This window comes from Peromyscus eremicus, chromosome 3 (genome assembly GCF_949786415.1).
Source record: "Peromyscus eremicus chromosome 3, PerEre_H2_v1, whole genome shotgun sequence".
Classification (NCBI taxonomy): Eukaryota; Metazoa; Chordata; class Mammalia; order Rodentia; family Cricetidae; genus Peromyscus; species Peromyscus eremicus.
In genome coordinates, this window is record NC_081418.1 from 2,015,160 (window position 1) to 2,038,248 (window position 23,089).

The 23,089-nt window shown below is 39.0% G+C and overlaps 1 protein-coding gene across 1 annotated transcript in view; it reads left to right on the forward strand.

Annotated features, from left to right (window-relative positions):
* Positions 1 to 22,763, forward strand: part of LOC131905583 (reelin-like) — a 112,033-nt gene extending 89,270 nt beyond the window's left edge. The window contains exons 8-9 of the mRNA XM_059256445.1: positions 20,029 to 20,125; positions 22,517 to 22,763. Coding sequence (XP_059112428.1) covers positions 20,029 to 20,125; positions 22,517 to 22,763 — 344 coding nt within the window. The remainder of the gene's footprint in view (positions 1 to 20,028; positions 20,126 to 22,516) is intronic.
* Positions 22,764 to 23,089: the final 326 nt, after the last annotated feature.

Sequence of the window (23,089 nt, forward strand, 5' to 3'; positions counted from 1 at the left end):
AGAACTCTCCAAGGCCAGATTGTTACAGTAGTGGGTGACAATTTCAGGCTGTTACAGTAGTAAGTGTGTACAGATTCAGGAGCCAGGACACCGTCAGTCCTGATGGTGGTATAATTCAAAGGCAGAGGTTGTGGGGAGCTTTCTAACTAGAAAAATCCTGAGAGCCAACAACCAGAGTCAGAAGAAGGCACAATAGGCGATGAGTTGAACACAGGCAAGGAGAGAAACAAGAGTGCCCTCCTAAAGCAGGACTGGCCTGGGCAGATGTGAGCAAAGTCAGGTAAATTGAGCTAGTTCATCTAGGCTGCAGATTTTAATGTTTATTAGAGGGCTACCTGAGAATTTTTAGTCAGTTAATTGAATTTATTTAAAATGACATAATTCCAGCACTCGGGAGGCTAAGGCATGAGGATTGAGAGTTCAGGGCAGGCTGGCACATGGAGCAAATTCAAGGCCAGCCTGTGCTACATAGTCAGATCCTGTCTCAAGAAAAACCATGAATTTTTTTTAATGGCATAGTTTTAACAGAGGTCTACAAAAGGGCCTCTTAAACAATAAAATATAATTATCCTGGTTATCTTCAACTGTCAACTCGACACAGCCCCAATTATCTGAGGGAGTCTCAGTTTGGGGATTGCCCCAATAAGATTTGTCTATGACCTGTGTGGGGGTCATTTTCTTGATCGCTGGTTCATATAGTAAAGCTTACAGTAGTGTGGACAGCACCATTCCTTGATGGATGGACCTAGGCTGCATAAGAAAGCTAGCTGAGGTCCCGGAGAGCTAGTGAGTCAGTGAGCAGAGCAGCTTCTCCATGGCTTCTGCTTCATTTCCTGCCTGATTTCCTCAAGGATGGATTGTGACCCGGAAGGGGAAGCCAAGTGAAACCCTTTCCTCCCCACATTATTTCTGGCCATTGTATTTATCACACCAGAACTCAAACTAGAACAATAAAAAGGGGAGTTCTTTAAGAAATTTGTTTTTATAGTTGTGTTAAGACTGAACTTATCATTTGCTTGATAGAAACTTGCATTGAGCCACTCTATGAATATACTTATTCACTTCTACCCAGTTCTTTCTTTAGATGAATAGGAATCATTTGCCAAATAAGGATTAAGGTAAATAGACACCATAAAGAGCAACTAGTGTAGGATGGGGAGGTAGTTGGCTCAGTGGATAAAGCACTTGCCATCTAAGTGTAAGGACCAGACATGTATCTAAAAAGCTGAACAGGTATGCAGCCACTCGTAATCCCATAAGGCAGAGGTAGGGGATCCCTGTGGCTAGCTGGTTACTTAGACTAGCAGGAATCGGCGCATTCTGATGTGGAATGCACTGGAAAGTGAACATGGAAGACTCTTGGCATCAACTTCAAGCTTCACCTACGTATATGTGAACACACACACATACACACACATGTGTACACACCCACCCAAAAAACAAAAACAAACGAACAAAACTGATGTTGGGACTTGGGCAAATCTGTCTTAGCATTCTGACATTCTTAGATCCAGAGCTGGGACTCACAAATAGAAATTTACTACCAGAGTGACAAGTAATCATTCCAGTGACATCAAGGTGAGTGCTAAATCGGTGTGATGCAGGCTTTCATAACAAAAGTGGTTTCAGAGAAATGATCTGAGGATGTCAATCAATGGAGATGATCCTGAAGAAAACTAAGAATCACCAATAAATTTTGCTTCTACTGACAGAAATAGGCAGAAATATATACTCATGTACTCTGCAGAATGGAGTTATTGAGCAATTTTAGAATATCTAATTTGTTGATAATTCATAAAATTGATTACCTTTTAAATTTGGCTTTATTTATAGATGTCTGGGCTTTTGTTTTTGTTTTTTGTTTCTATTGGATGGTTGTATATCTGTTGATTATTGTGATTTTATTTTGAGGAGTTTTGTATGTGTGTGTTTATATTGGGAGAAAGAGAGCATGTGTGTGTGTGTGTGTGTGTGTGTGTGTGTGTGTGTGTGTGTGTGTGTGTGTTATATTAGGGTGTTATTTGTATGTTTGTATTTTTTATATTGGAGGGATGTGAGTCTCTGTGTTTTTGTATTCCTTTTTTGTTTGCTTTAATAATCACAAAGCAGTTAAAGATCATTAGATCAATATAAGCTTTATGTTTAGATATGAAGATGTGAAAGAATGCTTGAGCCTGAATTTCTTTCTTTCTGTACTACATGTGCCAAAGGATCTTTGAGATAAACAAGAGCTGCCTGCTTTGTATGAACATGCTTTGAAAACTAAACACAGGAATAATCCCAAGTTTGAGGTGCTCTTAGCTGAATTGGAAATTTATAAAAAAGAAATGTGGCTTCATTTTTTTTTATTAAATAAAGAAATAAAATGCCACTTGTATGAGAGATTATAGTTCGTGTGGCATAGAGAAGCTGTTCATCTTTCCCTTGAGCCCAATTCATAAATATCTTAATTACTCAGAACTTGATTCAGTAGATAAATTTTCTCAGTTCTTTTAGAACAGGTAATTCAGAGGAAGGAGAAACTGAGCCCTCCATACCTCTGTGTGAATTACTGCTCATTTCCTCCATGAACTTACTGAAATTATATACTATATTTCATATTAGAGGCTTGTGCATTGCAATGCAAGACTTGCTCTCCTTGCTAAGTAAGACCTTCAAGAAATCTGACTGAATAGTGAAACCTCATCTGAGACAGGAAATCTGAGTCATACCAATGACATCTCTGGTGACCTGAGCTCAAAACAAATATCAATAAAATGTGGAATTTTAGAAAATTTTAATGGCAAAATTAATTCAATGCCATATTTTATGAAATTCAATACATGTTTTGTTTGATTATAAAATTCTTGGGTATAAACTATATTAAAATTACATTTAAAACTTTATTTTCATGTCTCTAAGGATCTATATCCACACACAAAACCTAAATATGTATATATAATACTTCTGAATAGAGTAAATCTATCTATAGAATAAATATATATGTAGAATAAATTTGTATAAATATATTTATAGACTAAATAGTATGTATAGACTACTTCTGGATTGAATCGATAACTGTGTGAAGCTGATTTTGTCCCAGGATATCCTGTCTTTCATCGCAAGAGTGGCCTGCGCCTCTGTAGGGCTTCTATGTCTTAAAAGACTAGTTTAAGTTAAAAACATACATGGTTCATTTTAAAATTATACTTATATATTTTAAATTCTTTTCACACCAAAGAATTAAATGTTATTTTTAAAAGAAACTATTTTATCAGTTTAAATACTGCAGTAAAATTACACTAAGTATACATTTCTGGGAAATTTTTAGATTAATTTTTAATTACTAAAACCAGTAACTAAATAAAAGATAAACCTCATATAAATTAAAGTACTCTATTGGAAAGTAAAGATATGTCCTTTCTCTTGAAATATTCACTGTGTCACTCATCCAGTGATCCTCTAACACCAGCAATTCATTCATAACTACATTCTGCTAGTATTTATCAGGGTTTTTCCTCACAGAAGGAGTACATAAGTAGATGTAGAATGAGTAGTTGATCATCAGTATAGACAGTATTCTCTCCAGTACCACTCCTCTGAAAACTCATTCCGCTGCCCCAGCCTGATGGCTCTGGACCTCCAAGTCCTCTGAATTTCTTTTGTGATATCTGCTTCACTCTGCCTTGACTGGCCATTTCTATACATCTTCTTTACCTTCCGTTGCTTAGATAACCATCAAGGACTAGGGAATGTGCATCTCTTTGTGGCTTTAGATACATGTGAACTAGATTGAGTTTAATTCATGGGTGTAGAGAGTGACTTAGTGGTGTTCCACATTTGTGCTCAGTATCATTCCTGACTTCTGTGGCAATGGAATAGGCTGAGGGAAATCCAAGAACAATTCAGATCTTAATGTGAACCAGCGATTTCAAGTTCCTTGTTGATTAATCAAGAGCACTTGATAAAGGATCCTTCTATCACAGAGGGAAGCTCTTCAGGAAGTTTACTGTATATGATGTACTGCACCTGTAATCACTACGATAACTAAGAACATTATCAAACCAAATATATGCATCAAAAGATCCCATACTACCCCTTAAATACATATAGTTATGTCAACAAAAAAATAAAACTTCTTTGAAAGTCAATTACCAAATAGTTTGGGCAAGGAGAGTTTCTTTGTGAAAAGAAAGCAAGTTGGACAGTATGCAACGATGGTGGCGAAGCGATTCGGAGCAGAAGAAAGCCAAAGAGGCCTGCCTGGCAGGAAGTCCTGGCAAACCGGACACAGTTTACATTTCCTGCCCAGGAGTTCCCCCAACATTGTCTCTGGCAAAAGCTCTCTTATGTGGCCTAAAAGGGAACTGGAAAAGGATTGGTACCTGAAGCGACTGAGGGAGGTCACAGCATTTGTCACATACACAAATTGCAAGAGAATCAATGTGTCTTTTCCTGTGATAGGTGTGGCAGTGACGAGGGAGAAAATAGGGACAGAGCTGAAAGGGAGAGAGGCACAAGTGGTGACAGCTGTTCACTATATCCTGTGGTCACTGTCCATCTGCCGTAAACTGGAAGATGTCCTCTAATGAGGTTCCAGCCAGGAAGATGACTGAGGAACAAGATATGAATAACTCACACACGGTCACGTTTCTTTGCAAAGTCCACAGATCCTGTTCACTGATAGATTCAACCCCAAGCAGAAGTCATTGCTCCTTGGTATCCTCATTTAAAAAATAAACAGATAAAACAGAAAATGGAAAACACTTGCTTTGAAAGCATGGTGTTTCTACGTTTGGGGGATTTAAAAGAAGCATGTTTTTAATACCTACAAAATATCCTTGAGGTGTCATTAATTTAAATACTTTACTTTTTCTCCTATTCCTTAATATCTATTTGAGTAAATGCTTAAAATGAATCTTCCTGTGTGCAATAATCCTTTCTACATTATCCTGTTTCCTCAAGTATAAATATAAATTATAAATATAACTGTACTTATAAATTATAAATATGCCATTTTCTCCAGGGTATTTTTAGTGGGCAAAACGCAATGTGGACATTAAACCCTAGATTTCCATACTTAAATAATTATTAATTGATAACTCAATGCTAACCAAATATTATAGACATATTCATTTCTCTAAATTGACAACTTCTATTAATAAAATAATGTTGTATCAAATTTATTAACTTTGGTTGTCCTATTTCACCAAAATTGAGTTCATGTGTTCTTGACAGGTCCAAGAGTAGTTCCAAGATTTACCTTTGTGTAGAATGGAACTCTTTTTAATTAAAGTGATTATCTGTGGGGTCCTTTCAGCCACAATTCCCATCTATGTCATTTGAACCTAGAAGCCCCAGGACATATCCTGCCTGGACTGCCACAAAAAATTATCTGATAGAGTGAGCATTTTCTCCTACTCAGCTTTTTACCCATGAATCAAAATGCTGCCCCTTTGGCCCCAGCCCCTGAACTTCAGTGAGGCACAAGCTGCCAGCTTTTCATGCAGGCACAGCATGGAAAGATCAAACCTGCCCTTCATGAAATCCAGGAGCAGCCCTGCATTGGAGGATGTGTAACATCCTCAGACATGCGATCTGCAGCTAAGAGCGTGCCTCCTGGAAACTGGGTAGACTGCTGCCTCAGCCAAGGACCATCTTCTTTCTGAAGCCATTCCTTTGCACATATTTTAACTCATGATCTAAGAATTTGGTAAAATGACATACTTAAGACAAAACTCTAGTCTTTCCTGGTAGATTTTCCCACTTGCCTGAAATATTACATTCACCCCATGGTATTCTGTGGTAGCTGATATGCAGTAAAATAGTAAGAATAATAAAAACAATTTACTTTGAGTGGTATTAGACAAGAAGCTAGATTGCTACTAGAGAAAAGCTAATTATATTTTTATATAATTTATAAGTTCTATAAATTATATCAATATGTAACACTATAATAGTGTAGGTTTTGTAGTAGGAAAGGAACAAAACAACATGAAAACTAAGAAATACTAAACTGACCTGAAAATGACAATACTTTATGTTTAAAACTGGGGGTCATAGTATAGTTACAGATTGTAGGTTAGGACTTTTAGATTTGATCTATTAAGATATCGCTCTGTAGTAACAGTAGGTTAGTTTGGTATAATAATATAATAATAATAATAACCAGTACTCCTAGAATGCTTATTGCAGGCTCTGTAAAGATGGAAATAAAACTTTAAGTGTAAGACAGCCATTTTCTACACTATTATTGTTAAAGGATGAATAAACCTGAACAGCTGCCTCCAGTGACACTCATGGCACTATCAAACAATGGATCATGTACCTAATGGTAGTCTTGACTGGGCAGAATTATTTTAAAGAAAAATCACAAAGTAGCAAATAAGAAAACTATTTTCTTTGATGCTTTGGGGATACTGTGATAGTACCCCTACCCCCACCCACACAGTGTGTCATTAAAAAGGCACTCATAGCTTTAAAAAAAAAACATAAAATATAATTAACAATTATTTTACCAATGGGTTCATGCTGCCCATCTTATTTTCTAATTTCAGTTTAGAGTGAGGCAAGTCTCTTCATTGATCACTGCAGCTGAGTGTAGTAGGTAACTCCTGGGAGTGACACTGTCTAGCCTTTTAAAAGCTTTCCTCAAAGTTGCTCATTCATCTCTTTCTCTCCAATCTCAAGCTAATGGCCCTGCCCTCTATTTACCCATCTTGAAAGATAAAGGGGCATGTTGATCCTGCGAAGATTTGCTCCAATCATAGCAAGGAGCCCTAAGCAGCCAGACTGCATGCATGCCATAACTTTATGATGTTTTTATACCTAATGCTGTTATTTACATGCAGCGCCTAGAGCCTGCTCATTTCATGGGGTGATGAGTGATGGCAGCAGGAGCAATTGTACCACAAGAGTCCTCCACAGGGTCCTGTTCAGACACTCCTCGAGCCTACAGTATTTATGGCCCCACTCTGTTATCCAGAGGCATGATTTCGCCAGTGTTCTTCCCCATCTATCAATTCTGTGAGATGGGTCCTCTCCTCCTTCTGAGGCTCTGGGCTGCATTTTAAAAGGCAGATTGTTTTTAAAGCAGAGCTTTGCTGGGGAGGAGGCTGCTCTCTGCATCCACTGCTGGTCCCCAAGAGGACAATAACTCCCTCTATTGTGTTCTGCTCTGATCTGATTTTCTTTGGAAAGTTCTGGGATTAGTGGGAAAGGACATAACCATGTAAAAAACTACCCAGGCCTTGAGAGATGAAATGCCAAGTGATTTATCCTGTTACTATAAAAGGGGAAAGAAATAGAGGGAGCTGCCAGAGATAGAAGCTTACAATCCCTAATCTACAATTTCATATTATGAAAAAAGAAAACTACAGGAAAATCACAAGCCAGGTTTGTTTTTTAATATATGTGGTGGCAAACCTGGCATGACTTAAATTCATTTGCCAGCAAGACTTGACTTGAGTGATTTAAAGCTATTTATAGCCTTTATTTCTATGACAAGTGAATATGCACACATTTCACTGCAGAAATATCAATGTACTTGATTAGAAAGTATTACCCCAGCTTTGCTTGGGGTGAGCCATAGTATATGGTATATGCACCATGTTTCCTTTCTGAAATCTGTAAATTTAATAAATAAACTATTTGAAATCTATTATCCACTAAACCTCATGGGATTAAGAACCTATATAGTTCTCTTTCCAAGGAAGGAGTAATTCATCAATGTTCATTAGAGGTTACTGATATTTCTGACTTTAGATGGCCTTGATTTTACACCAAAATCTTGTACAAGTTGTTTATTTTATGTCAGCTGCCAAGACAGCTAGAAAGAAATGAAAGTTTTTTAAATTAATTTTTAAAAGTTTCTGGCTCCAGGAGATATTTACAGTCTTCTCCATGTGTGTACAGGATAGTGAATGAGCTACTGAACAGTGAGCAATCCTGTATTGTGCTTCAAATGGGCTAGACTTGACTTGCACTTATAATTGCAGTTTGTTCATGTGCTAGTGTATTCTTGAGAATATCAACTCTATAACAGCTCTGTGGAGTCTCCAGTGGATCAGATTATCAGAGAAGTACTCCAGTGAGCAGGTCCTGGGAATATCAACTCTACAACAGCTCTGTGTAGTCCCCAGTGGATCAGATTAGCACAGAAGCACTCTAGTGAGCAGGTCCTGGGAATTACTGGTCCTCTTCAGGTTGTATTGAACTTCTGGGGCTCATGAGACTTTATTCAGGTTCAACTCCAAAACTGAATATTTCTTATGTAAGCAAACAACTGCTTAAATGTAATTTCTTTAATTTCAACTGAATGGTAATGTGATCCATTTCCTTATCAGAATATTTTAATTCAGTAATAGAAAAAAGAATTTCAGAAATTTTTAAGTTCTTTCTCATATATTTCTGTATACCTATTTATTTTAAATTAGCAAATAGAATTATATGCATTTGCCATGTACAACATGTTGATTTGAAGTATCTACATAACCACACATAGTGGTGCACACTTTTAATCCTAACGCTTGGGAGGCAGAGGCAGGTTGATCTCAGTAATTTCTAGGACAACCAGAGCTACATGTTGAGACCCTGTCTCAAAAACAATCAATCAAACAACAACAACAAAAAACAAACCATATCTACAGTACAGATTCTTCACACTCCAGGATGACTGGATATAGCCACACACATCCCCATTCTCTTTTTATTGTCAAAATACATTTATCACTGGATTTTGTCATGCTCAGAAAAATAGAAGATAAAGTTGGGGATGTGGATTGCTGCCCTCTGGTACAAGGGCTCTTAGACATGCATGAAACTCAGGAATAAAAATGCTGTGTTTGTTCTCTGTAGGAGGGGTTCATAGTTTGTACATTTAATTTACAGTTTAGAGGGGCATGGCAAGGGTTTCTCTAAGGAAAAAAATGTAACAAGGTAGAATTAAAATCAGGTACAAGTATGATTATATATTTAGAATGAAAAATTAGAACCAGTTTCAGATTTTTAGAAAGTAGCAGTTCTACAGACATTACAAAATCAAGAAATAAAAACCTCTTTGATAATTTTTTGGTGACCTTATCATGTTGATCCATGTTCATTGGTTGCATGCTCTAAAAATATTTTATAATTTAACAAGCAATTTTGTGATACTTTTTATTAAGAGCACAGAGAGGTAATTCTGTCTCTAGTTTTTGATGTTTAATATTTTACCATACCTATCGCTTTTTAATAATGCCATTTAAATTTGGAGGATAATTATTAAACGAGAAAAAGTCTTGGTTTTTTTTTTCAGGGTATTTTTAACTTTCTCTGTGCAGTGACTAATCTTAAGCTAATATTTGAATTGACGTCATTCATTAACCAATGTGTCATCATTGTTGTTGAGTCATGGTGCTGTGTGCGTCAGCACAGTGGGCCGTAGGAGTTCCTGATAGCTCTTTTCATACTGGGAATAACTATACTCTAAAATAGATGCAAACTACAGAAGAATGTCAGAGCAACCCACAATAAAGGTATCTTCAAATCAGCTTTTCCTTACAGAAATTCCCAATGCAACCATGCTTGCCATCACCACTGGCTGTCATGAGGCATGGCATGAGGGAGTAGTAATGCAGACAGCAAATATTTTAGAATGCTGTTATGCAACACATTGCTAGAGTGCTCAGAAGGGTCTTGGAAGGTGCCAATACATGCAAGTCAGTTTAATGGTAAATGCATTTCTGTGCATACTAAACATGCTAGAATTACATGCTGTATTTATATATATTGCATTAATTCATGTGTCTGTATTTACATTCTGATAAATCGTTTCACTTCTTTTTATTCTCCTGTTAGTTGCCTCTGTTTTTCCTTTAAGTTTCCATTGCATCTTTAATACACTTCTATATCATAGTCATCTACAGGAACCATGAAGATTTCTACAAACTGCTACATTTTGTGATCCAATTCCTAATAAGTGGTACACATTAATGTGGGTTTTGAAGTTAAGACTCTTCTTTTACATTCAGAATATTCTATAATATGAGACTTTCTAATACATATATAATGACATATATTTTGATGTTGGTATAAAAACACGGGGAGGCGATGTCCATGCCAAATGTACCCTCTACCCACCCTTGAGTAAGTACGCCCCTGGCAACACTTTGTAAAAGAAAAGTGTTTGTCTCTTTGATTGCTTAAATGTTTTGCCACTGTGTTTTAACGTCTTAGAACTGGGATTAAAGAATGAGCCACAAGTTAGCCAGGAATGCATTTGGTCAGGAAACATGGTTATTATGTTGACTGTCTTAGTGAAGGTGACCTACACAAGAAATGTAGAACTGGTTGCTGTATCGTTATTTTACCTTTATCTTTTATTTTATTTAGTTGTTGATTTATGCCACCAAAGGTCAATGTTAAAACAAGAACAGAGATGCAACATTGGCAATTCATGTGCCATTGTAAACAGATTGTCTTGATACAGGTTTAATAGACATCAATGTGCTGCCCTGGCACCTTCGAGAGTTTCCATCTCCATTCTGGTAGATGGGGGCCGTACCTCTCAATTCCCTGTCCCGCAGAAAGAGGAGTTCCATTGGAGCCAACGTTGATGCAATGCAACAAAGGAATTAAATCCAGGGTCAGTGAGTGACCACTGAAGGTGGCCAGGCAAAGGTTTCTGAGAGTTCATTCAGCAGAGGCCTGAAGTGTGTGAAGGAGCCCAACAGAAGGTATGGCCAGTGTAGGAGCCATACATACAGATCTCTGGCCGCAGTAGAACCTGCATGAATGTGGTCAATAAAGAGTGTTTTACCTCTTAGGAGAGAGAAGCTGGTCTGGGATCTGTTTTTCTTGAATGACAGCTGAAGTCAAGGGAAATAAGACTGGATAAGAGTGAAGAATTCTGAGTCCACACTTAACCCTGACATTAGCACTACTTTTTAAGTTTGTTGACTCATTAATTAAGTGATTGCTTATCCTGTGGGCTGGCTTCCATTAACAAAGGCAGAAAGGCAGAAAATTCCTTGTCCATTTCTTCTAAATCATAATAGGGACAATACTATTTATATTGGACCATTGTGGGGGCTAAGGGCTCACAATTAATTTTAGTTACAACTTTTAACTGAGTAAAGTGATTCAGACCAAGTTTACTATAAAATATTTTTTTAGAATTACAGTGATATGGAGTTGGGGTGTAGCTCGGTGGTAGCTTTTTCAAGTCACCATTAGAATTCATTCATTAGGCTACAAGTGCAATTAACCTGAAATCTGACATTTAATTTTGATGTCATACCAGATTAACATCTTCTTAAAGTAATTTCTTTCAGTTTTGATAATATAATTATATCATTTCCCCCTTCCGTTTCCTTCCTCCAGACCTTTTCAATACCCCTTCTTGCTCTTTTTCAAATTCATGGCCTATTTTTCTATCAATTATTGTTACATGGGAAGGGGCAGTATTCCTAAATACATAAGGACAACCTGCTCAGTCTGTATAATGATATCTGTATGTATGTTTTGAGGGCTGACCATTTGGTATTGGATAAATAATTGGTGTGCTCTTCCTGAGGAAGACTATTTCTCCTGCTCTCCGCATTCATTAGTTGCCTGTAGTTTCTTGTGTAGAATGAAGCATCATGGGCTTTTACCATCCACATTAGCATGTCTATTGCTGTTGTCTTTGTTGGCTCAGTTTTCACATAATTAAAATGATCTAAGTTGGAAGCTGGGGAGATGGATCCATTGATGAAGTGCTTGCCTTCTAAGCACTGAGGACATGAGTTTGATTCCTCAGAACATGTTAACAACAAAACAAAAGGCAGGCATGGTGGTGCACATTTGCTTGTAATCCTAACACTGGAGAGGTGGAAGCAGACAGATACCTGGGACTCAGTGGCTAGCCAGAGAGCTGCAGGTCAGCAAGAGACCTTGTCTGAATAACCAGGTGGACAGTTCCTGAGGCTGACAGCTGAGGTTATCCTCTGGGCCTCCATACACACACACACACACACACACACACACACACACACACACACACACACACATACACATACAACAATTATCTGAGCTGGAAATTTTTTGTATGTTGCTTCCTTTTTATGGAACGTAGCAATTTATAAAGTCTTTTTGAAATAGCTTCTCGTGGGTTTTTAAAACAAATGACTAATCAAGAAAATTAACCTTTTGTGTTTGTTCTGAGAGCCCAGTTAGGAGACCATCACAGGGATCTGGGTGAAAGATCCTGTCCTCTAAGGAGGTGACGGTGGAGTAAAAACAATGGCGTAGAAAGAGTCCCCAGAATTGGTGGCTATGAGAATAGAAAAGAAGAGAAATGCACAGGGAATATGAGATAATGTCCATCCAACAGTATCTTTCTTCTCAAAACAGGCTGCCATGCACTTGGTCTAGGTGCTAACCAAAGAGAAATGAGATTATAACCATGAAGGTGTGTAAGGTGCTTGCATATTTGTATTTTTCTCTCTTTATCAATAGCAAAGCAATAACAGTCTTAAGTCATGATCCTAAGTAGAAATAAAGGCACAGAAACCACTCTCAACATGCTCTGATCATGTGAGGCATGTTCAGACATTGGGATATGGTTTAAAAGAAAAGGAAAAGAAACAGCAATGGGTGCTTTGTGTACCAAGAGTATCATGAATGGGTTCTGATCTGCCTGGTTCTGATTCCCATGTATTGGCTGTCATGCAACCAAGTTAAGTGGGGGTGCATAGTGTAGTGCCTAGAAATGGGGGTGCATAGCATAGTGCCTAGAAGTTCACAGAAGCTCTTTTCCTGGGGTGCAGATTTTTATTTCTTGGTGGGTATTGGGAAAATTTGAATAGAAAATATTTTCTGTTAATCTTTGCATCTGAGGACTGTACAGTCTAAATTTTAACTCGGTTCCAGCAGCTGTATAGACTTTATGAATTCTTATCTCTGTGTCCTGATTTGTCTACTGTCCTAATCTTAGCACATCCCCTTTTCTTGTCTTATTTTAAGTAGATTCAATTGCTAATATATTTACCTGCCTTACTAACAGGCAGGTGGGTTACTGTCTTGGAGTCATCTACATTTATTTTGTGTGTGAACTTAAAGCATTTTCACTGTAGAGCAGGGAAAAACTCATCAGGCAAGAATTTACAAGTGGTGGCTGCAGAGGCAGAGCAAGATTGTGGTTGTGACCCTCCCGTAATTGTTGCCCAACAGATAGCCAAGTTAAATCTATTCATGCACCAAACTGTCTCCACAAAAGCTAAGAAAATATGGTAAGAGACCGTAGTGTCTCCTTTAGTGTGACAAAACAAGTTATTGCAGAAGATAGGAAGAATATGGTTTCTGCAACATCCTCCTCTAAAGTCACAAGCAACCCAGTCTAGAGCGTGATGCACCTCTGCCCTGCAGGGGAAGGGGGTGAAGATGAAGTCCAGGCCTTAGGGTGAGACCTAGTACTAGGTCCACCTTGGTAAAGCCCAGTGCTGGGCAGCCTGTGCCAGGTGGCTGGGCTTGGTGGGAAGTTTACAGATAACATGCTAGGTGTCTCTCCTCCCCTCCTCTAATGTCAGGTAGACTCCACCCACTGGTGGGAAGGCCCTGTAAGCTAGCATGGGGTATATTTCCCAGCCCAGTACCAGACCTGAGGTTTCCAGGCTCAGGCAAGAACTCACAGGCAGAGCCTCTAAAAGGCTTGGCACTGGGCAGAGTCCTGGATCTCAGTGGGACAAGCCAATTTCTTAGACCGTTTCCAGCCATGGAGTATACCTGAGGTACATTCATCCTTCCCTGAGATGGTGCAGATCCTTGAACCTTCAAGATGAAAGTGTAGCCCAATTTAGTATAAGCCAAAGAACTGTTTCCAACATTGGGAAGCAAACTATGACCATGTCAGTCCTCACTGACAGGGATTTAGAACTGTCCCAATGTCAACCTACATAGGACAAACCTTGTGTTTCAGCTTCTATCATCCCCAGCTGTGGTATCAGACTTAGTGCACCCCTGAACAGGTGCAAACCCCTAGTTGTGAGACTCAGGAGTGACTAGCCACTGTCAGGCTTGGTAACCAAGGATCTTTCTTCATCAGCACCACCCAACATTGGACAGCATGGAATAATTCAGGACTATTCATTGGGGGTAGGACAGGACAGGAAGCAGGAGACTGTGCCCTGGAACACAGTCCTTAGCTAATGAAGTTTAACATTGAGCAGAGCCCAAAAGCCCTAACTCCAAGGTCTGCCTGTGGATGGAGCCTCTGGAACAACTTGAGTCAGGAGAAGACATGTGGCCTCAACCCATGCTACAGCTAGCATTTCCTCTTGTTCCTGTTGTTTGTTATTTCTGATCTTTTGTAGTTGTCTCTGTCAGTATTGGAGATTGAACCCAGGGCCTCATGGGTGCCAGGCAAACACTCTCCAAGCCATAGCCCATTTCTATTATCATGTTAAATTGCCATCATTTCAAAATAGCTCATTACAATCAAAATGTGTTCTTTGTAAGCTTCACAGTCATCACAAAGCAGATTCCTATTAGCCTCACAAAATAATAAGCAAGAAACCAAACAAAACACCCTGCAGAGTAATTCAACCAACCACAGGAAATTGTACAAGCCAGAGTCAGAAACTGTAGGGGGAATGTACTATGATTCTTTGATAAAAGGTAATTAAATTTAATTTTATCTCAGGAACAGATATGATCAAGTATTTCTTCCTTCTTCTAGGATAAATGAATTTTTGAAATGGAGTCTTAAAATGTTGATGAATAGGTTAAGAAGTAGTGTGGACTGAGAACTGCTTTCTGGATGTCTATGAGTTCCCTCCTCAGCCTTCACAGCAGTTCTGTGAAGTAGGCTGCCATTAGTCTTCCCAGTTTTCAATAATGGAAACCAGGGCACAGAAGTAGCAAATGTCTTTCCTAAGGTCACACAGCTGAGAGATGTGAAAGTAAAGATTATAAGCATAACAACCTGACTCAGCTACCTGCTCTCCCAACCCCTAACCCTAACCTACACAGAGCAACTTGTAGAAGATTTATCAGAGGCAATTGCACTCTAAAAAGTGGGAAACCAATGCTTCTGATCTTGATTTACTACATATTAGATGTCTACTGGAGATGGCTAGTAGCCCTTGGATCTCTTGAGAGAAAATCTGTTGAGAGATACAAACCTAGATATATCAGTTACTTTTCTCATTGCTGTGAAAATAATACTTGACAAAAGCAAGTTAAGGAAGCGTTTGCTTTGCCTTGTGGTCTGAAGTCCAGTTCACTCCATCAGGGAGGGCGTGCTGGCAGGAGTGTGAGGCAGCTGGTTACAGCGCATCCACGATCAGGAGCAGAGATGAACGCCGGTGCTCCATCACTCACGTTCCCATTTTTATTCTGTAGAAACCTCAGCTCATGGAATGGTGTCACCCACCTACATTTGGTGTGGGTCTTCCTGCTTTACTTAATCCAACCTAGACATTTCTTCCAGAAAGGCCGAGAGGTTTGTCTGCTAGGTAATTCTAGATCGTGCTTGTCCAATTGACAAAAAGTACTGCCATCACACTAGGTCATTATGGTATAGATTTTAATAAAGGCCTGAGAAGTAGGTAAGAACCTAAGGGGGTAAATGTAGAGAAAAGAAAGGATTAAAGCAGTATGTGTCTACTAGGAAATAGAATGATAGTCACCAAAACCTGAGAGTGGGGATGGCGGGCAAGGTAAAGAGAGACACTAGGCAAAGGGTACAGTCTCAGTTAGGGGAAAAAAGCAGGATAGCCAGAGAAATGCAGAAAATATGAATATATAAGGCAATGTGGAATGTGTAGACTTGTATGTAAAAAAAAAAGACATTGTCATCACATGTTCTGTTTGTCTCAATATATAAATCCTACATTGTTATCAACTGTGATCTGAGAACAGAATGTTAAATTTAAATGCTGAGAAGCTATAAAGACAACCCAGTGTTCTTGTACAGAACTTGAGGTTTTTTTAAATAGCACAGATTCAAAGACAGAGTGGCCCAGCTCAGGACATCTCGATAAAGGGTAAAGGGCTGCTTCTTGCTGGACAGCTTCAAGGTAGTATCCAGCACTTTTAGCACACACACACAAGAGATGACTTGTATTACACTGCAGTGCAGATGTGTCCTAAACCAGAGGTGAAGTACTGGTAGAATATCTGTCATTATACACCACAGTTGTGAGTGCTCAATGGGGGTGTAAACAACAGTTGCTGGCTATTCGTCTTCATCAATTTAAAATTAAGAACTGCCAGCTGAGACAGCTAGATAGAGGATTAATAAAGTCCCTTTACATAAAATATATGGTCCTACCTCAAACACTGAGCACGTGACCATCTGCAGCACTATGTGGTGACCGAATTTCTTGGGTTCTGTGGCATCTTCAGTAAATTTGAGAAGTTCATTAATTTTGTTTATTGACACTAAACTTTATCACTTTGTGAGTAAAAATGAAAGTATAGGCTGAGAAGAACCAAAGAAAATGCTTGAAGGTTTTGTTGCTGTTGTTGTTTCTGAGTTAAGGTCTCACTATGAGGCCCTGGCTCTCCTGGAACTCTTGATATAGACCAGGGTAGCCTCCAACTCAAAGAGACTCACCTGCCTCTGCTTCCTGAGTACTGGGATTAAAAGCATATGCCTAGCCTTTGAACTTTAGACCCATTTTACCCAACATTGTCTCTTAGACCATAGTTGTTACCATGGTCTTCCTTCCGTTATCCAATCTTTAATTTCTTACACAGTTGCTATTTTAGAGTGAGTGATTGCAATAACAGTAGTCTGGTGTAGGAGAAATGGATCTGCAAATGAGGATATTTTGCATTTGACACTTATGGTCTGATCTTACAGTTCAGACTTGTCAATTTGATATCTTCAATGTGAGAGGGAAATACAGAGGTACCTGTTTCAGATGCATGAGGCTTGCAGAAGCAATAATTGAATATCACGTCAGGGTACAGGAGTTCAGAAGTAGCGTTAGGCACCAGAGTATGCAAGAATGCAGTGGAAAGTTACCAACTCCTCTCTCCCACATGAGGGCTAAGCAATCATCTTGAGTCTGGGAAAGAACAAATCTCACAATACTGACTGAAATCTATGTGAGAATAAACATGGAGGGGACTTCAGTCTCAAAGCAGTTTATGTGAAGAATGGTTTTTATACAGGTAGCAGCTTCATTCTGAGTGGGTATGGGATGGGATTCCTCCACTGGACTGGTGCCACTTGGAAGGGTGACTCAGGAATAGCCTCTGAGTATGGCAGCTCTCCAAAGATGAACACTTCTCCAGAAGGTGCTCCCACCAGCTGGCGGTCCTCATCTCAGTTCCTTGGCAGAGGCCACTCGTACCCTGAACCCAAGTCGTGGCCTCCCAGGTGTCCACCCTTCTATTAGAATCCTGATGCACTTCTCTTTTTGATTTCTTGACGCTGCTGAGGATTGCAGAAAGGACTGGGGAATTGGTATTATAAACCGCAGGAAAACTCATTCACTTACAGAAAGAACACTAGTGCTGGTGAGGACAGTGAGGCTGGAAGTGGAAGGGGGAGCTAGTCACAAGTACAGAAACCTGGCGAGAGCTAATGAGGCCGCCTTGACAGTGGTGACATGGAGATGGATTAAAGAACTCACTTTAGATAGGAGAGAATTTTTTTCATTTTTTTATTAAGAAATTTTCTACTCACTCCACATACCACCCACAGATCCCCCCTCCTCCCTCCTCCCACCCCTCAGTCTTCCCTCCCAAGCCACCCCCGATCCCCACATCCCCCAAATCAAGGTCTCCCATGAGGAGTCAGCAGAGCCCAGTGCACCAAGCTGAGGCAGGTCCAAGCCCCTCCCCGCCGCACCAAGGCTGCACAAGGTGCCCCACCGCAGGTACTGGGCTCCAAAAAGCCTGCCCATGTACCAGGGATGGATCCTGATCCTCCCGCCCAGATGCCCCCCAAACAGTTTGAGCCAAACAACTGTCTCCCATATCCAGAGGTCTTAGTCCAGTCCCATGGGGGCTCCACAGCCACTAGTCTACAGTTCATGGGTCTCCACCAGTGTGGCCGGTCATCTCTGCACGTCTTCCCATCATTATCTCAATGTCCCCCGCCCGCCGTATCCATCCTCTCTGCAACTGGATTCCTGGAGCTCAGCATGGTGCCCTGCGGTGGATCCCTGCATCTGCCTCCATCAGTCACTGGACAAAGGCTCTGTGATGACAGTTAGGATATTCACTAGACCGGTCACCAGATTAGACCAGTCCAGGCACCCTCTAGACCACTGCCAGCACTCCAAGGTGGGGTCATCCCTGTGGATTCCTGAGAGATTCCCCAGCACCCTGGCTCTTCCCACTCCCATGATGTCTTCATCTATCACGGTATCTTCCTCCCTGCTCTCCCACTCCACCCGCTCCAGCTCGGCCCTCCCATTTCCCTATGTTCTCACCCCCCATTCCTTGCCTTCCACCAGATAGGAGAGAATTTTATGATCCAGTGGGAAGGGAAAGTGAGTTCCCTGCCATAGTCAGGAGTCAAATGTCTCTGTTTCGTAGTTATGCCGTAGTTTAATCTCAAAACATTGAAATGGTAGCATAAGAAACCCGACAGAAATAATGATTGTTATCAGGCTGCCTTGGATATCTATTTGATATGTGTCAACATTCTTTCTATGTTTGCAGGATTTTGCATTCTGTATGTAACTTTTAGGTTATTGTTCTATCTTTCTCAAGGAGTCACCCAGTCATTTACTTTTAAGCACTAGGGCACACAAAACACAAAAGAAGCATGCAAATAGCATCCAAATCTTCAGGCTAGTTTGGAATTTCCCTGAAATACCATTCTCTGCCAGACCTCATTCTGGTTTGTGCTAAAGTTTGTCCCACAAATCCTGGCAGCTTCCATTTTCAGCCGCACAGTTTGATATTTATTTTAATCAGCTGTTCACGAAAGGTGGAATTTAGCAACAATTACAGTGACATAAGGTGGGTTTCTGAGTAGATCAAGGTAGCCGAGTGGCTTTCTGTTAGATACTCCTTTCTTTCATCCTCTTTCACCTACATTTCAGCTGTAAGAATAAATCTAAGAAGACTGGTGTTTGGCCTTTCAGCACATTGCCAGCTTTGGCAATTGCAAACTGACTGGTTTTGTACTAAACACCACTGAAATGAAGTAAATTAGTCTGCCGAAAGCTTGGCACCCCTGACTACTACAAATATAAAACCACCAACAGATGCTATTTGCTGAAATGGAGGCTCTTCTAGCAGATGGATGAAAGTTAAACACAAATTGCACTGTTTCTTTTCCTTTTGGTTCATTTGTTTTTATTGCAATATAAAAAAATTCTGTTATATTAGTTACAGTAAACTTGTAGCAAATGCTTCATGGCTGTTTTGGGATTTTTGAGATCTTTGAAATTACACTCAGACCATTCTTCATTATATGAACTCATTGAAAATGGAGAATCAAATACTTCATCAGTTCTAAAACTTCCTTTGGTATTCATACTCTAATATTGAAAATAATAATGAGAAGTAAGCACCAAATACTCACAATGGAATGTCATACCTCTGTCTTAGATGTCAGGAACTAGGATGTGATAAAGTCACACCTACCACATCTCCAATAGTCATTAGGCATTTAGAACCAGAAAGTTTTTACACTATTTTATTTCCTTGTATACTGTTGCATCATTTAGATAGCCCATAAACAAAGAGAATGGTGACTCTATTCTCCAATTCAATGACTCATATACCATTTAAAGTAATCACTAGCAATTGATATTAACTCTCAAAAGCAATAATGGCATTATTAATCATTCAAAAAATTTAGATATTTCTTGCCACAGACCTGTTTTTTAATGTAATTTAAATAGTTCATATTCTCTAGAGAAATCTGAAATTTATCTTTTGTACCTTCCTTCTGGTTTCAAAGATTATTTATTAAATTATATTTATGATAACAGAACACAAGAAATTTCAACATAGTAGAAGTAGTAGAATAAACACAAATATTTTTGAATATTTATAGGAAGGATCCTTTGTAATTGCATTGTTTTTAATCTTCAAATTCATTGGTATTCTTATTTACAGGGTCAGGATCGTGCCGATTTAGTTACTCCGACCCCAGCATCACTGTGTCATACGCCAAGAACAATTCTGCCGACTGGATACAACTCGAGAAAATCAGGTTTGTTACCATTGAAGTATTTGCATCCTATATGTTGTGAGTAGACTGCGATCCTCTGCTTCCTGCACTCTACCCCTAACATTTTTCTTTGAAGTAATTAAGTCATGAGTATACATATTATGGCCTGTCCTACTTGAGGGAGATGTCGCTAGAAATGTAATTTTCCCATTCATAAATTCCTACTGTTAGTACTCCTTATACCAAACTGTTTGGGGTTGCAGCACATTTGGGACTATAACTTTTGAGAGAGCACTTTTTACCATATAACATCACCAGCTGTGGCAGGCAGGAGGTGAGCTGACTTTGGCCTGGCATGCAGACCCGAGAGTAGGACCAGAGACTGACTGCCTGCATCCGTTTCTTCCGCGGTGATATGGGTTCATAGCTGCTTGGCCCTTTGCATCTCATGTAGTTCTGCCACTTAACTTCTTATGTCCCTCAAGCACATCTTTACATCCTGTATTTTCCTTCCTTCGAGAGTTCTCCAATAAGAAAATGAAGTAGGATGCTCTAGGTTTTGATGATGTTAAAAAGTCCCAAATTGTGTTTATCACTGCTATCGAGGTTAAGCCATGAAATAAACTTCAAAGTGGATAATTAATTGCAGGAATAATATGCAAAAGAAAACAATGAGACTGACATATTGCCTGCTGCACTGAGGGCCTTAGCCCCATGTTTGTATTAAAATGATTACGTGGCTGGGTTAGTTCTTCAATTGGAGAAAAATTTAAGTAGAATATTTCCCAACAGTTTTGAGACATTTGTTTTCCATAAGCTCTTTTCTTTATGTTAAAAGAATGATAATCTGTTTAGGGAAGCAGAAGAAATATTAGGTTGATAATCTTTAATACTTACCAATTTGTACAAGGCTTCTAGAGTACATTAAACAATAAAACCCAAGTATCTAAGCTCTAATCTTACAAAACTGAGAAAGGTAATTCTAAGTTAGGATTTTAATAAATTATTTCCTCTATGAATGGATAAAATATAATTTATGGATGGTTACTGCATGCTGAGCTCTAACATGCTGTGTCAACTTTATGATAACATTTGCTCTTCTTTCCAATTTGTAGAATTTTGAAAATGCATTCATATTAGATACTTAGGCATCTAAATGGCTGTAAGCAAACCAATATACATATAGAAATTTTACCTATATCCCCACAGCTTTTCTTCTACTCTATTATATCATGACTTAAATAAGTTATAATGTATGTTTGTTGCTGGAAAAGAGCTATATGCTTCTGAAGTGATAAATGATGAAACTACACATTTGATTGCACATATGAAGATTACACTCAGCTGAGTACAATAATTTTTTTTTCATGAAATGGCACTTTCAGTTTTAGGCTGTGTATCAAACCACCATACTCGTGAATGCAAATCCTCCTTACCACTGGGGATCAGCATGAAAGTTTTTTCTAACCACTGTCTTCAACTGAAGTATATTCTCTTCATGAGTTTAAATTCTTCTGAAGCTAAAAAAAATAATACTCACCATGAAATATTGTAAAAGAGAATTGAATTGATTACCCCCAAAGGTGAGAAACACCATCTATAACCGCACTGACAATTCTGAAGATATATATGTGCTTCACTGGTGAGTGAAAAATATGGTTTTTTTCTCCAGCCCTTCCAAAACTGATTTATAGCAAGCCCAGCCTACCACTAGTTTGCATTTTAGCACCATTTTTAATCTCAGCTAAAACGGCCATTTTTACAGCAGCAGATTTTTACTTTGGTAGAATAAGAAGATTAATAAAACTTTTATTACATAGCAGAAAGAGACAGATCCTAATAGATGTGATATAAAGGTCTTATTAAATTATATCTTTTTCAAAGATTGACCAAATACAATTGTAAATAATTATAAGTGAATACAGTCATTAGATGTAAAAAATGTATCTGATAACTAAAAAAATAACCATTATAAAGACTAATCTGTCGTATATATGTGTGTATATGTATTTAAACATAGCATATGCAGTGACCTCTATTCAATGCATAATTTCAAAGAATCAATATTAATTTCTATTTTTCTTTTTTCTTATCAAGTGAGTGATTTTAAATAGAACATCTACCATGTGCCAGAACTCTTCTCGATGCAATTTCATTCTTTTTGTGTAATCATAGTAGCTGGGCCACTGCCCCTGCCCTTGCTCCCTTCTTGGCTTATTTGAACACACTTAGTGCTTACTTTGTGTCAAATATAAAACCCTCAAAGACCTTAAGTATATGCCCTGTTATCACTTAGTAGGAAAGCTGTAGCAAGCAGCAGAGACTGAAGGTTGGACCATGGGCTTATATTTAATCTACGGTGAACATTGCATGTTCACAGTAAGCCAGTGATCCTAACTGTGCTTGACCTCCTCTTCACACCATGTTTTCCAGAGCCCCTTCCAATATCAGCACAATCATCCACATCCTCTACCTTCCTGAGGAAGCCAAAGGAGAAAATGTGCAGTTCCAGTGGAAGCAGGACAGCCTGGATGTAGGTGAAGTGTACGAAGCCTGCTGGGCCTTGGATAACATCCTGGTCATCAATGCAGCCCACAGACAAGTCGTTCTGGAAGACAGTCTCGACCCAGTGGACACAGGCAACTGGCTCTTCTTCCCTGGAGCAATGGTCAAGGTTTGAGTGCTTTCATTTCTTCTTCCTTTAGAAACCCAAAGCTCACTGAACAGTCATTTCAAGATAACGTTTTCCCAAGACAACTCTGAGTATTAACTAACATTCTTCTATCTCATATATTGCCATTTAAGGGTGTGATATCATTTTGTAAAAAAACGTTTGTTTACTCATTCATTTAACAATTGTTTGAGAACTCAGATTGGGTTTGAACCCTGAGCAGATAATCATGAAAGGGCAAATACACTTCTTCTCCTATTTTGTGGCTATCATTTTAGTGGAAGCAGATAGACACATAGCTGTGCAAATACAGAACAGCCTAATTGTCATTTTCT